Genomic DNA, 13,953 nt, shown 5'->3' with positions numbered 1-13,953 from the left:
CTTGATATATTCACCTGGACATTATATACATCCTACTGAAGATTGGGGATTATATCCTCGATTACTAGTCTCCCCTTAGGGGCTCCTTGAAAATAGCACTAACAATGATAATTAGTGATAGGTCAGGCATTTTAACCAAACTGTGAAGTGTCACACATATACATTAGGGCCTGATCTCATATATTATTTTTTAATAACTCAAGAGGTCTAGGGATAATGGAAACTACATGTGTCTACCTATTATTGAATCGAATCGTCAGAAAAAGAATTCTGCCCCTTTGTCTCTTCTATACTCATTACGGGTGAGAATATTAAGCAACGAACATCTACTCCCATTGCCAACAACGTTGCTAGGTGTGACGTCATCAAAGGGACGGTACTTCCGCTATAAATATCCAATAGAAGGGTTAGATCAGGTTACCTTGATAAAGCTCAGAATAGCAAAACGCACATCGGCGGTACACGCGCCACAGGCTCTCTTACGTTATGCTAAAAAAATAATACAGATGAATTATTCATCAATAATCTAGATAACACTATCTGGAAGGATAGCAAATGGAACCATACTAGTCAAGAGTGATCATACCAATATCATTGGTGCCGTAAACTGACTGACATCATACAATCAGTTTAGAAAGCAGGAGCATACATCAGGGCTATCCGTGTCACTTATAAGGGATCGGGCGAAATGTACCTCAGAATATACTTCCCCACCCCCCCCCTTTCCCAGACTCTAATTCCCTAAAAGGGGAGGAGCATCACATTATCGACTTATGAGACATATAATTTCTCAGTTGTCTTAGCTAGTGAGGATTCTTTTAAGTGAGGATTTTTACAAGTGTATTGAACAAGAGGAGAGCAGGAGGGGAACATGAGGACAACATTCCACAATCAGCTGCCCGTGAGCTCTGATATCCTCCACCACCTGTATTGTCAACTGCCTGGACACTCCCTTCTGATCTGTTTCTTACACTTCTTTTTGACTGCTGCAGTTTTAATGGGACTTGTTGATCCCACTTATGCTGCGTGTATTCCCACCTTTAAACCGCTCTGTTGCTCCACTTAGCTTGATTTTTATCTGACTTCCTCTTGTCCTGTGGACTTACATAACCAGCTCAGTACACCTTGTATTATGCCTTTTGTTATGCAATTGCCTTCCAATCATGCCTAATATCACTGTCTAATCTAACTGTTCATCTAAACACACCCATCAGGTTTCTTCTATCCTTATTGCTTCCTATTCCCTGGCTAATACTTTACATCTTTTCTTCCTATTTTCTGTCCTTCTACCGCTAAACCAACTCCCTTTAATCACCTTTCCTGCTCTCACCATTTCCTCGCTTCACTCAAAAGGCCTTACTATCCTTGATTTCTGTATTACTTTCAACTGTCTATTTCACATCTGCTCTACCTTTCTAATGATTTGCTCCTCTCTCACTTCTGTCCTCTCCCTCTATCCCCCTGCTTCCCTTGTCCAACCTTTCCATATTCTTTCTCCTCCTCAATCCCCCCCCCTTTTTTCACTCCTCTCCTCTTCTGTGCCTCTGTGCCCCTGATCTGACTCGTTGCCCCCTCCACCATCTTTCCCTCACTCCTTTTCCCCACTCACACCCTTTCTCTCTTGTCCCCTTCACTCCTCTTCACTCAGGTTCAGTCTGCTCTTACCTACCACCTCCCTCTCTTTCCCCCCAGGAAATATATTCCCTCACGTCACTTCTACCTTCTGCCTCACCCACTCATCAACCCCCTTATCTTCCCCATATTCACTCCACCCCCACCTCTAGCTCCCCTGCCCCTTGTATCCTGTCTGCCTACAAGCTCCCTCGTATTTCTGCTTTTTGTCCAATTCCAACCCTCTCTCCCTGTCATGTCCCTCGCTCCATATCTTACTCACCCTTTCAGTTGAGCAACCCCAACCATCTCATCCACATCTCTCCTCTTACCTCTTTTCCCCTATCCTGTGGTCTCTGGAATGCCAGGTCAGTCTATAACAAATTGACCTCTATCCATGATCTTTTTATCTCTAGATCCTTCAACCTGCTTGCCATAACTGAAACCTGGCTATCTCCTGAGGACACTACCTCTCCTGCTGCTCTCTCTATCGGGGGATTGTCCTTCTCCCACACTCCTAGACCTGGGGACCGGCAAGGTGGTGGCGTTGGCATACTTCTCTCCTCCTGCAGCTTTTTTCAGGTTCTTCCTCCTGTAATCTCTCTCTCTTTTTCCTCCTTTGAGGTACACTCTATCCGCCTATTTTAGCCAGTCCACCTCCGTGTTGCTGTTATCTACCGTCCTACTGGCCCTGTCTCCCAATTCCTTGATCACTTTGCCACCTGGCTCCCTCACTTTCTCTCCTCTGACCTTCCCTCCCTCATCTTGGGGGATTTTAATATCCCTATACAAAATCCCTCAGACCCTGTTGCCTCCAAACTTCTCTCCTTCTCCTCCTCCCTTGTTCTCTCTCAGTGGACCTCCTTTCCATCCCACCGCAGTGGCCACTCCATTGGTCTGTTTTTTTCACACCTTGGTACTTTCTCCGACCTCATTAATTCACCTTTTCCTCTCTCGGACCACCATCTTCTCTCTTTTTGTATCTCTCCACCCCTCTCACTGTCCCCATCCCCCAAGGTTACTCTCACCAGGTGTAATCTTGACACAGTTGATCCTATCACTTTCTCCTCCTCCCTGGGCTCGCTCCTCTCCCCCATCAAGACGCTCTTTCTTGCCACGATGAGGCTGTCTCCTTTTACAATCGCACTCTTACCACTGCACTTACCTCTTTCTCCCCAGCTGTCACCTTCAAGCTTCGTCGGTCTTGACGCAACCATGACACTCCAAACTTACCCGCTATCTTCAAAAACTGCTTCCGCAGTGCAGAACGGTTCAGGACAAAGTCACGCACTTATGCTGACTTCCTCCACTTCAAGTTCATACTTGCCTCTTACAGTTCGGCCCTTTCGCTTTCTAAACAATCCTTCTTTAAAGCTCTCATTTCTTCTCAATCCTCCAACCTCTGTCGGCTTTTCGCCACCTTCAAATCCCTCCTCTCCCCTCCCCCTCCACGCTCTTTGCTGTCAACTTTGCTACCCACTTCACCTCCAAGATTGAGTCTATACGTCATGACATCTCCCAGCAGTCCCTTCTTACCCCACCCTCTCCCCCTTCCCACCCTCCTTTGCAGCTGCTATCTCCTTTCTCCCCCTTGCTAGCTCACCCTCCTTCTCTTGCTTCACTCCGGTATCTGCAGATGAAATCTATACACTTCTCTCTTCCCTCCACTTGCCCACAGGACCCAATCCCCTCCCACCTCCTCCGCTCCCTCTCTCTTGAAACCTGCTCCCACCTTGCCCACCTCCTCAACCTATCCCTTTCCTCTGGACTCTTCCCCTCCTCTTTTAAACATGCTCTTGTCTCCCCCATACTCAAGAAACCGTCCCCTGATCCCGCCTCTCTCTCTAATTACCACCCTATTTTGCTTCTTCCCTTGCCTCCAAACTCCATGAATGGGTTGTCTACAACCATCTCATCTCCTTTCTCTCTTCTCACTCACTCCTTGACCCGATTCAATCCGGTTTTCGCCCCTTCCACTCCACTGAAACTGTTCTCATTAAGGTCACTAATGACCTTCTCCTCGCTTAATCCAAAAGACACTACTCCCTTCTTATCCTGCTTGACTTCTCTGCTGCCTTCGATACCGTTGACCATGCACTCCTTTTGCAAACCCTCAAATCTATAGGACTCTGTAACACCGTCCTTTCCTGGTTTTCCTCTTACCTCACCAACCGCTCCTTCCCAGTCTCTACATATGACTCTACATCCCCCCCCTCTTCCCTTAACTGTTGGCGTTCCTCAAGGTTCCGTTCTTGGCCCCCTGCTTTTCTCCCTCTACACCTCCTCCCTTAGTGTCCTCATCCACTTCTTTGGCCTCTAGTACCAACTCTATGCTGATGATACCCAAATGTATCTTTCATCCCCTGACCTCTCCCCTTCCCTTCTGTCTCGTGTCTCCTGCTGTCTCTCGGCCATCTAATCTTGGATGTCCCAAAGCTTCCTTAAACTATATATCTCCAAGACTGAACTTATCTTCTTCCCTTCTTCCAGGACACTACCCTTGTCTCTGTCCCTCAAGTCCGATGCCATGGGGTCATCCTTGATTCCTCCCTCTCCTTCAAGTCTCACATTCTGTCACTTTCAAAATCCTGCTACTTCCACCTTCGGAATATATCCAAGATACGCCCCTTTCTCACCACGGAAGCTACGAAAACCCTTATTCACTCGCTTGTAATCTCTCGACTTGACTACTGTAACCTCCTTCTCTCTGGCCTACCTGACTCTCACCTTGACCCTCTTTGTCTATCCACAATGCTGCTGCCCACCGCATTTTTCTCTCCCGCTGCTCTATCTCTGCTGCATCCCTACAACACTCACCACATTGGCTCCGCATGGTCTACAGAATTAAATTTAAACTCCTCACCCTCACCTTTAAAGCTCTTAATCAATCCTCCCCTCCCTATATCTCCAATCTTATCTCTACCTACACTCCTAGCCGCCCCCGTTGCTCTGCCTGTGACCACATTCCATCAGGGTAGCATCTACTCTCAAAGCCTTCAAGCATGCCCTTAAGACTCATTTCTTTATTAAAGTCTATCAGTCCTCCTCCTAACTCCCTTGTCCCGGCTCTCTCCCCCAGTTAGTACCACCCTATTTGTATCTCCCCCTTTCCTTTAGGATGTAAGCTCTCAGGAGCAGGGCCCCCTTTCCTTGTGTGCTCCTTCTACTATTCCATCACCCCCTGTACCTTTTGGCCTGCTTCCGTTCCCCTGTTTTCTTAAGCTTCGGCCTACTTCTCGCTGATTTCTACCATCACTTTCACTCATTGTCCCAGAAATAATTTGATTTGCATTGCCATGTTACCTATGTGTGTGTGTTCTTCATTTTTTGTTCTTTCTGTATCATGTGGTGTCATGAGTCACTGTTTTCTGTATATGTCATGTACGGCGCTGCGGACCCTTTGTGGCACCTTATAAATTAAAGATGATAATAATAATAATAATAATGCTAGACCCTAATTGCCAATACCCTAATGGTGATGATTCTTGACTCATTGTCTGTAGTATAATACTATATTTGCAATTCCGTTTATTAACAAAAAATATAAGCCTACGGCACATTCAGCAGTGCTTTCCTGCTTCTCTTAACAGTTTAACTATTATTTTTTTCTTCTTGCTCTTTCATATCACTTCCATCTTTTATTATTTTGCTAATTTTGTGTGTAGGATATTTATGACTTTTAATGTATACCAATAAAATTTATATTATGTTTTAAGGAGAAATTTCTTATGGTCCTTAGAGTGCCCCAATATATACACTTTTCTTTTTCTTTTATTCTATGGTTTCACTTCAACAAGGAAACCGGATTCACTCACTTTTGAGTTAATCATGTGCTCTCAAACAAATCTAGTCATTTACAAAACAAAACAATAGAGTTTGTGGTAAACAAAAAAAAAAAAAATAGTGCCAAACAGCTTGGATGGGGGCTAGTTTTTGTGATTAATATGTGGGTAAGCAGTGTCCATATTTCTGGATGAACTTATCCCCACTTACCCCCAGCCCCCCTCCCCCAACACACATCACATGCCATTTGTATAAATAAATATGACAATAATTCAGCTTACACTGAACTCGGGAAAGATACTGGTTTGCTGCCCCCCCTTTCAGTCTGTTCATAACAAAATTCCTTTCCCATTGCAGTCACTGCAACCTTACCCATTCATCTCCGAGATTATTTTCTCCTTTTTACAACTTGTATTCAACATTATGGGGTCTATTTATCAATATACGACAATAAGGCTGTTTTCCTTTGTTTTCTATAAATCTAATATCTGTTGCCTTGGTGATACTGGCCTGGATCAGTAAGGGTTAACTTACTGCTTCACTGTGACCCAGCTATATGGCGTGTGCCTGCACAGTGACTGAGGCTTTAAGATGCACTAATACAAAAAAAATTATAATTGTAAAAATGTATTACATTATTAAATATATTAAAAATATATTTTTTTAAATCTTGAAAAATTTTTTTTTTTAAAGAATAAAACTTTCTTTCATTTCTTCTTATTGCCAGCCATAGAACCATAGATGGCAATAATAGAACAAGTATTGTGGCAGAACATGTTTGCTTGTTAAATTTGCTATTCCCTTTGTGCCTATCGCCTTCATCCTATAGTGGTTTTCACCCTTTAATAAACATGCCCTTATGACACATATATATCTGTATATAGTACATATAGAGGGCCTATTTATTAAAGGACAAAAAGCACTATTTCTGATTAAAATTGGTGTTTTTCCCATAGATATGGTTTCGCCATATAGCAAAATATATAGCTATATATAGTTTGGCACGCCCTCTATAAATTTAGACTGTAAGCTCAGATAAGGCCCCTGCCTGATGTGAATGACAAATATTCTCTATACAGCACTGTGGAATTGGTGGCACTATATAAACTGATGATGAAGATGATAGTGTACAACAAGGGATCACCAAAACGTGCTGATTTAAGCACTACTAGGAAAATCAATGAACAAATGCTTTATTTAAGTATAAATAATTTTAAAAAGGCATTTTTTTTTTAATGGAGGATACTGTAAAATAAATGTTTCTTGTTATATTTTAATTTTGATTTTTTCCCCCCACCAAATGGAACTGAAAGCCCAAAACTAAACACATATGAAAAACACTTGCTACACACAGGGCCGCCATCAGAAATCATGGGCCCCAAGCTGAAAAATAAAATATTTAAAATATACTTACAGTTAGAGGTGTTTCTTCTCCTTCTTCTTCTCCTCCTTCTTCTCCTCTTTCTCCTCCTTCTTTTTCTTCTTCTTCGGCGGCGGCGGGAACAGTGGTGTGACGTCACTACACCATCAGCGACAAGGGAGGATCACATGATCGCACGGGCGGAGCAATGAGTCCCCTGCGATCATGATTGGAAGCTGCCTGGCTGTCACAGGCAGATCACATGATCGCAGGGGAATGATTCCTCCGCCCCTGCGATCTGGTGCCTGGCTGTACCCCGTACCCCCTGATGGCTGTGTAGCCTACACAGCTGCATTGTTATTTCTTTAGATGTTTGCTGAATGCCTGCATTGTAACAACTACAGACATGCAACATGCATCTGAAATAATTACAATGTGTTGATGCAACAAACGTCATTTACGTCTGATTTTCGAAGTCTGGCCTGACAATTTTATACCTAGCTGCACCAACAAGGAACACGATGACATATAGAAATACATTGATCAAAGTTTATTTAGATATGCTTTTATAACAGAAGTACTGGATATTATTTGCATATTATAGTGCGTGTCTTTACTAACGTTTTGTGGTGTGTGAAACATTTATCTCTACTTTAAAATGCTAGTGTACTTGTCCATACACAGCTGGTGTACCGCATGCACATATTTATCGACGTTTGTATGCACTGACATTTTACACAAAATCCCTGCTGTGAACTTTACTTCCTCTTTCAGATTAGGTAACAGATCCACTTCTCTGTTCCTCTATTGGCTCACAGGTCTGTGTCAGGCACAGAGCAACCCAAGCACAGCTGCTCTCTCTCTCTTCCCTTTTGGTTCTTATCTAGAACGATCCCAAGCAACTATCACAGTGTCTTATTTGCTTGTCAGCAACAATGTCCAAAACTGAAGCTATCAGGGGATTTCTGGATATTCCAGAAATGTTGAAATCTCTGCTGGAATATCAGCTTCCACACCAGGACACAGGTATGTGTCATCAGAATTTGAATTTACATGTCACTTGTGTTTTTTTTTTTTTACTTTTACCAGCTTTATGCTTGAGATTACCTCTTTGCTGTTAGAGAATCAGTTCATTAATTGGTACTGAGCAGTGTGCAGTGTTAGAAGTAAAAGACTTGCCTAGAAAAATCACATTTTAATAGTTCTGTGCTGTCACAGTATTACTTTTAATAGGGACAGGACGTTTTAAAACAAATACTTTTACATGGAAAACATTTATTTGATCCATGATTGTATTTTGGTCAGTAGTAATTTAACAGTTAATGTTGAAGCTTTTAAAGACACACATTATAAAAATGTATGAAAGTTCCTTTTTAACAAACTTGCTTTGAAAATGCTTTTCAATATAACCTGAAACCTCCATTTCTTATCAACTGCAAAGAACTTTTGTCTGACCTTATTTATACAGAAACTATACAAAGTTATCAGAGCAAAGTCTTTTGTTGAAAGCTGCAGGTACCTGTTCACACACATCCCAGTGAATTCTACATGTTAATGGGCAGCACCTGGCAATTAACTGCAAAGTACTGATTGCTGTCTCATCTACAGCCATATCTCTCCTGCCTGCTATTTAGATGGATGGTGGTCAAGGGACAATTAAAAATGTAATAAACCCGTCCTTGGGTTTCAATATTTTTACATATACAGCAACTGCAGAGTATTTATAAACCCTATAGTAGAATAGCTTATATATTACAACCTTTGATCAGTAGAAAGCTGATTAGTCACACTGACAAATGGAGCACATGGAACTATGCATTTTAATACTGTCAATACAGTGTTTTTCATAGCTCTGGGAGCATTTTCTTATTCATTTTGTTTGGCACCTACCACTGATCCTGGTGCCTGCAGTGTTTCCTGAGAGGTTTTCCCATACAGTGGAGACATCCTTTTTCTGGGTTGATCTAATAATCATGAGAATGTAGCCTTTCAATCTGTGTCTTATACATATTAGATAATGCATCAGTGATATCACAGGTTCCGAGCAGATTGATATGTTGTTGCGGGTTCAGTCAACATAGTGCATGCCTCCACTGTCTGTAGCTGGCAGGTTCACTTTATAGGGCAGGATACTGAAGCAATTGTATTAAGTTTTTATGACAAGCCACACTGTACATATTGTGTGTGAGGCTATATATATATATATATATATATATATATATATATATATATATATATTCTACAATCATAAGAAGAGTGTTTGGTGATAGACTGATGCTTGCCAACATTCAGAATGTTGTAACCACAATGTTCCTTTTATAATCCACTCCTAATAACATGTGCTAACAATGTCCTGCTGAAGCCAGTTTTATAATACTGTTGATATGCACATTACGTGGGTGGAAACACATGCTTATCTAGGTCACTGGCACGCCAGAACATTTATTTCAGCTTCCGGCTGATCCAGTTTCATCTCATTGACCTAATTTGAAGAATACAGTAGTCTTTTCCAGGTATAAACTCATAGGATGGAAAGGATGAGGCGTTCAGGGCATAACATTGATATTTAAAGTGCAAGAACAACTAAACTGTTGCTGTGCCTGAGCTAGCCTCTATAGATTAGATAGATGACTTTCGAAGAGTATTTAAAGTATATTTGTTCATTATTTAGACTTTGTAGGGGCTGTAGGTGAATGTCCCTTTTTCTGGTGCAGCTAGTTCCTTAAGTGGATTAGCTGCATCCAATAAAATAAAGTCTGATCTGAGGACCAGATGAAGAGTATAGATCTGAAGGTAAGTCGTGTAAGTGTATACACAGGGGAGAGCTGGTAAATTTTAGGACCGGGGGGGGAAGACTTGACTCAGCAGCCAATTTTAAAAGGAAAAAAATGAAGGTGATCCAGCCCAAGGTAGCCCACTATGGGGCGGGTACCACCTGCCACTGTGTGTACACATGAATCAGCAGACTGATTGGAACTCAGTTGTTTGAAAAATCGTAAGTGATAACAAATTGGTTGACAGTTTGTGCAGTGTGTACCTAGTCCTAGCCTTAAAACAACCTTAGTAAGTTTAAAATTGTATTCCTGACCCAAACAAGAAAATTAAAGCTATTTACACAAAAGTTAAAAAAAAAAAAAAAAGTACCTCTACAGCTCTCTACATGATGTGTTTATTTAAAATGTTATACTGCAGATTCTTAAGAAGGCCATACACACGTGTAGATCACATCAGCCATCTCAATGTAAATTCATATTGTGTAACACTTAATTATACTAAACATTCAAATTCTGATCAGATGCAATTGAAAAGGATTTGGATAGGCATAATGGAAGTCTGGCATGACAGTTTAATCTCGTGATGTGCACATTTAGGCTGGGTACAAACTACAGAAAATTTCTAACATTGTGATATCATTAGCGATTTTACCGACTGCATGCTAATTTATGCGTATACTCTATACATGTTTTACACGATTTAGTGTCCAAGCTGTGATTTGTATGTCATAACCATCATCTCAAAAGATTGTGACAGTGTACACATTGTACAGATATGGCCTCATAGCAGCAATATGCTAAATAAAGAGCTAAACCTCAGCGGACACAACACTCACAAACAAAGATCAGGAAAAGGAAATATGTACTTTCACATGTGCGAACAATTCATGTTGTATACACTTGCATATAAGAACACATAGATGCCATATAGAGCATAAAAAGTTTATTATTGATTCGCCATTATAAGATCGCTATTTCCATTTGTTTCACGTTTTGACAATGTACCACAATGGCAGACAGAGACAACATCATAAATTTAAATATACACGCCCATGGAGGCGTTGCTGTTGGAGGAACTATCGGCAGATTGTTAGACAGATGGTCGTCAGTACGTACACACTGCAGGATTGGAACGACAAATTAAACGATGTGCTGTGCTTTGGAACGATAATCATTCGTCGTTGCAGTGTACACACTAATGCGATATCGGGCCAAACGGTTGATTATCGTTTGATTGGCATGTTAATCGGCTGCAAACACTTGTGTGTACCCAGCTCTAGGCACTGTATGTATGTGGCCATATTGCTTCTAGATTGCACAATGTGTATGTATTATAGGATTGTTTACACCTCCTTGGGCTAGTAGAATAATCAGATTTTTAAGCTATAGCTCTATTATTGTAATAGAAATGAAGACAGCGCTGGATCTGATCAAGAAAAAACACACACAATGCTGAAAAGTAAAATACAAATATAACAATTTATTTAATGCACACAATATAGATATTTCAGTGTAAATTCTTCAAACAGTTATTCTCATGACAATAAAAATGCAAAACTAGGTCTTATAAAATAAGCACAAAATACCATGTGCCTTAATCAGATAGTTGTTGTTATATCAACCAAATCAGCTATTATCAATAATATTAAGAGCTCATTAGAGAGTCACTGCACAGGATTTATGGGAATAGAAGCCCAAAGAAGGCAGAACCGTTGTGCCAAAACACCATATACCGGGTCCTGGAGCATAAGATGATAACGACAAAACACTATATAATATATATACCGGTATATATAGATCTCCTTATTAGTGTCATTTCTACAATTCTTTTTTCTCCTCTCAACTCCTTTCATCTAAGGGATGACATATATATCCGATTTGAACTCACAGCCACAGGAGTACCAGGAGTTTTACAGACTATATTGGTTTCAAATAGACCCACAAACATGACTCTTCTATATGTATGTAACTGAATCACTCACATCAAAATAAGAGGTGTACCTTTTACAATCATTAAGAGGCCCATCCTAATTAGACCACAGCAGTATGTCTCCATATATTAAATAATAATCAATATTGAAGGTTCACCAACCCTCTCCAAGCTTACAATAATCCATATAATTCTAAATTTTCATTTAGTCCATCTGGACTTAGGGGTCTATTTATGACCCTTCGTTTTTTTTTCAGTTGATACTTTTCAATCCTTATCTCCTTGATAAGGATTGAAAAGTAACGCCTATGTATTAAAAAAAATCTCAGGGACAGCAGTGCAGATAACCTGCTGTCCCTGAGAAGTGACTCCCCAGGGTATCGCAGTCTTATCGCCTTGACAGCTGCGGTGATCTTCTCGTGTTTGTTGTGTTTACTGCCCATGCGCTGACTGTAAATTACCGGCATGTGCAGAGTCATCCCCCCACTACTATTCTGTGTTTCTTGTGAGATGGACAGCATTACTGAAGCAGCAGTAATACAAATACTACCATACTAAACTGCTAAAATTGATTGATAAAACAATGACTACAAATTTCAGGGGTTAACGGCAAAGTGCACCCAATAACAAATGAGACAGGACTCACATTCATTAATTTATAAAAAGCAATATTTATGGTTAATTAAATGTACATTAAACTACTAGATGGGTATATTTCATGGTAAAAGCAGTGACCAGAACAGTGAACTCTGGTGACCTCTGACATGTGACTGGGAGGGATCACATCCCTCCACACAGACGCCGTCCAGCTCTGCTGAGCTGACAGGTAAGAAAACTCTCACTTATGAAAATGTACGCCAGCTTCAGATGGTGCCAGCTTCAGATGGCGCCAGCTTCAGATGGCGTACATTTTCATGTAGAAATTGAGAAACATTTCAATTGCCAGAGTTTGATACATAGCGATGCTGAGCGCTCCCCATACGTTGTTATGGGGAGCGCTCAGATAAACGCTAATAGGTGCAAAGCAGCAGATATCTCCGATATCTGCTGCGATGCTAGCTTAATACATAGGGATTTCACCGGTAAAGCCCCGAAAACGTTGTTTTCTGCACTTTTCAAGGGGGGAATACTTTGATAAATAGGCCCTTTAGTGTGTTTAATAAATGTATCCAATAGGTTTCTTGTTTACAGAGCTTCTTAAACCTACCTAGCTCTATTATTGTTCTTGAAATCCACCACCCTGTTGGACATCTAAAACCTGAAACAACGCATAAATAACTCTGAATTGGGTGGAAGCCACCTAAGAACCCAGGATCTATGCATCACATGTAATAGGAAACACTGCCCTGAGGAATGAAAACAGTTGTGCGTACAGACATTGGGAGTAGTGTAACTAACCTTCAATCACTGTATCTATATTTTTTTTCTATTGTAAAAAGATTAAAGATGGTCTTATGCAATACAAACACGATTACATTCAATTGCTGTGTATCCTATGTATAATAAAGTATTATAGTCCTGGATTTTTATTAATGATAACGGAAACCACAAAACACCATTACTCAACTTTTAAAGAACACTCTTTCATGGAGTAAAATCACATGTTCTGATAACACTTCCCAAGGCTCCATCTGGATCTATGCTTGTTTCCTTCTTGCTTAGAATGTAGGGCAGTAAATGTCCTTGTACTAAAGAGTATTTATTCCTTGCAGTCACGGGACAATGCCCCAGACTGAGAGATGTCTCCAAATTAACTCCGTTTTTACAGAAAGTGGAAAACAATTTGTGCATTCTGCAACATAGAAAGTAACAACGTTCTACAAAAAATATGATCTGATGCATCTCTTAGAAATGTGGATAAGTACTATTCATAGGCATTCCTGAACAGCATTGTACAGTCATGGCCAAAAAATTTGAGAATGACACAAATATTATTTTTCACAAAGTCTGCTGCCTCAGTTTTTATAATGGCAATTTGCATGTACTCCAGAATGTCACTAAGAGTGATCAGATGAATTGCAATTCATTTCAAAGTCCCTCTTTGTCATGACAATGAACTTTATCTTAAAAACATTTCCACTGCATTTCAGCCCTGCCACAAAAGGGCCAGCTGACATCAGGTTAGTGATTCTCTCATTAACACAGGTGAGAGTGTTGATGAGGACAAGGCTGGAGATCACTCTGTCATGCTGTTTGAGTTAGAATAACAGACTGGAAGCTTTAAAAGGAGGGTGCTACTTGAAATCATTGTTCTTCCTCTGTTAACCATGATTATTTGCAAGGAAACACTTGCAGTCATCATTGCTTTGCACAAAAAGGGCTTCACAGGCAAGGGTATTACTAGTAAGATTGCACCTAAATCAACCATTTATCGGATCATCAAGAACTTCAAGGAGAGAGGTTCAATAGTTGTGAAGAAGGCTTTAGGGAGTCCAAGAACGTCCAGTGCCAAGACCGTTTCTTCAAGTTGATTAAGCTGCAGGATCGGGGTACCA

The 13,953-nt window shown here is 40.7% G+C and overlaps 1 protein-coding gene across 1 annotated transcript in view; it reads left to right on the top strand.

Annotated features, from left to right (window-relative positions):
- Nucleotides 1-7,553: 7,553 nt before the first annotated feature.
- The window catches only part of TEF (TEF transcription factor, PAR bZIP family member), a 28,618-nt gene continuing 22,218 nt past the window's right edge, over nucleotides 7,554-13,953 (top strand). The window contains exon 1 of the mRNA XM_075182993.1: nucleotides 7,554-7,780. Coding sequence (XP_075039094.1) covers nucleotides 7,690-7,780 — 91 coding nt within the window. The 5' untranslated portion in view covers nucleotides 7,554-7,689. The remainder of the gene's footprint in view (nucleotides 7,781-13,953) is intronic.

Source organism: Mixophyes fleayi, chromosome 8 (assembly GCF_038048845.1).
Source record: "Mixophyes fleayi isolate aMixFle1 chromosome 8, aMixFle1.hap1, whole genome shotgun sequence".
Taxonomy (NCBI): Eukaryota; Metazoa; Chordata; class Amphibia; order Anura; family Limnodynastidae; genus Mixophyes; species Mixophyes fleayi.
This window is presented reverse-complemented; position numbering and strand designations above follow the sequence as displayed.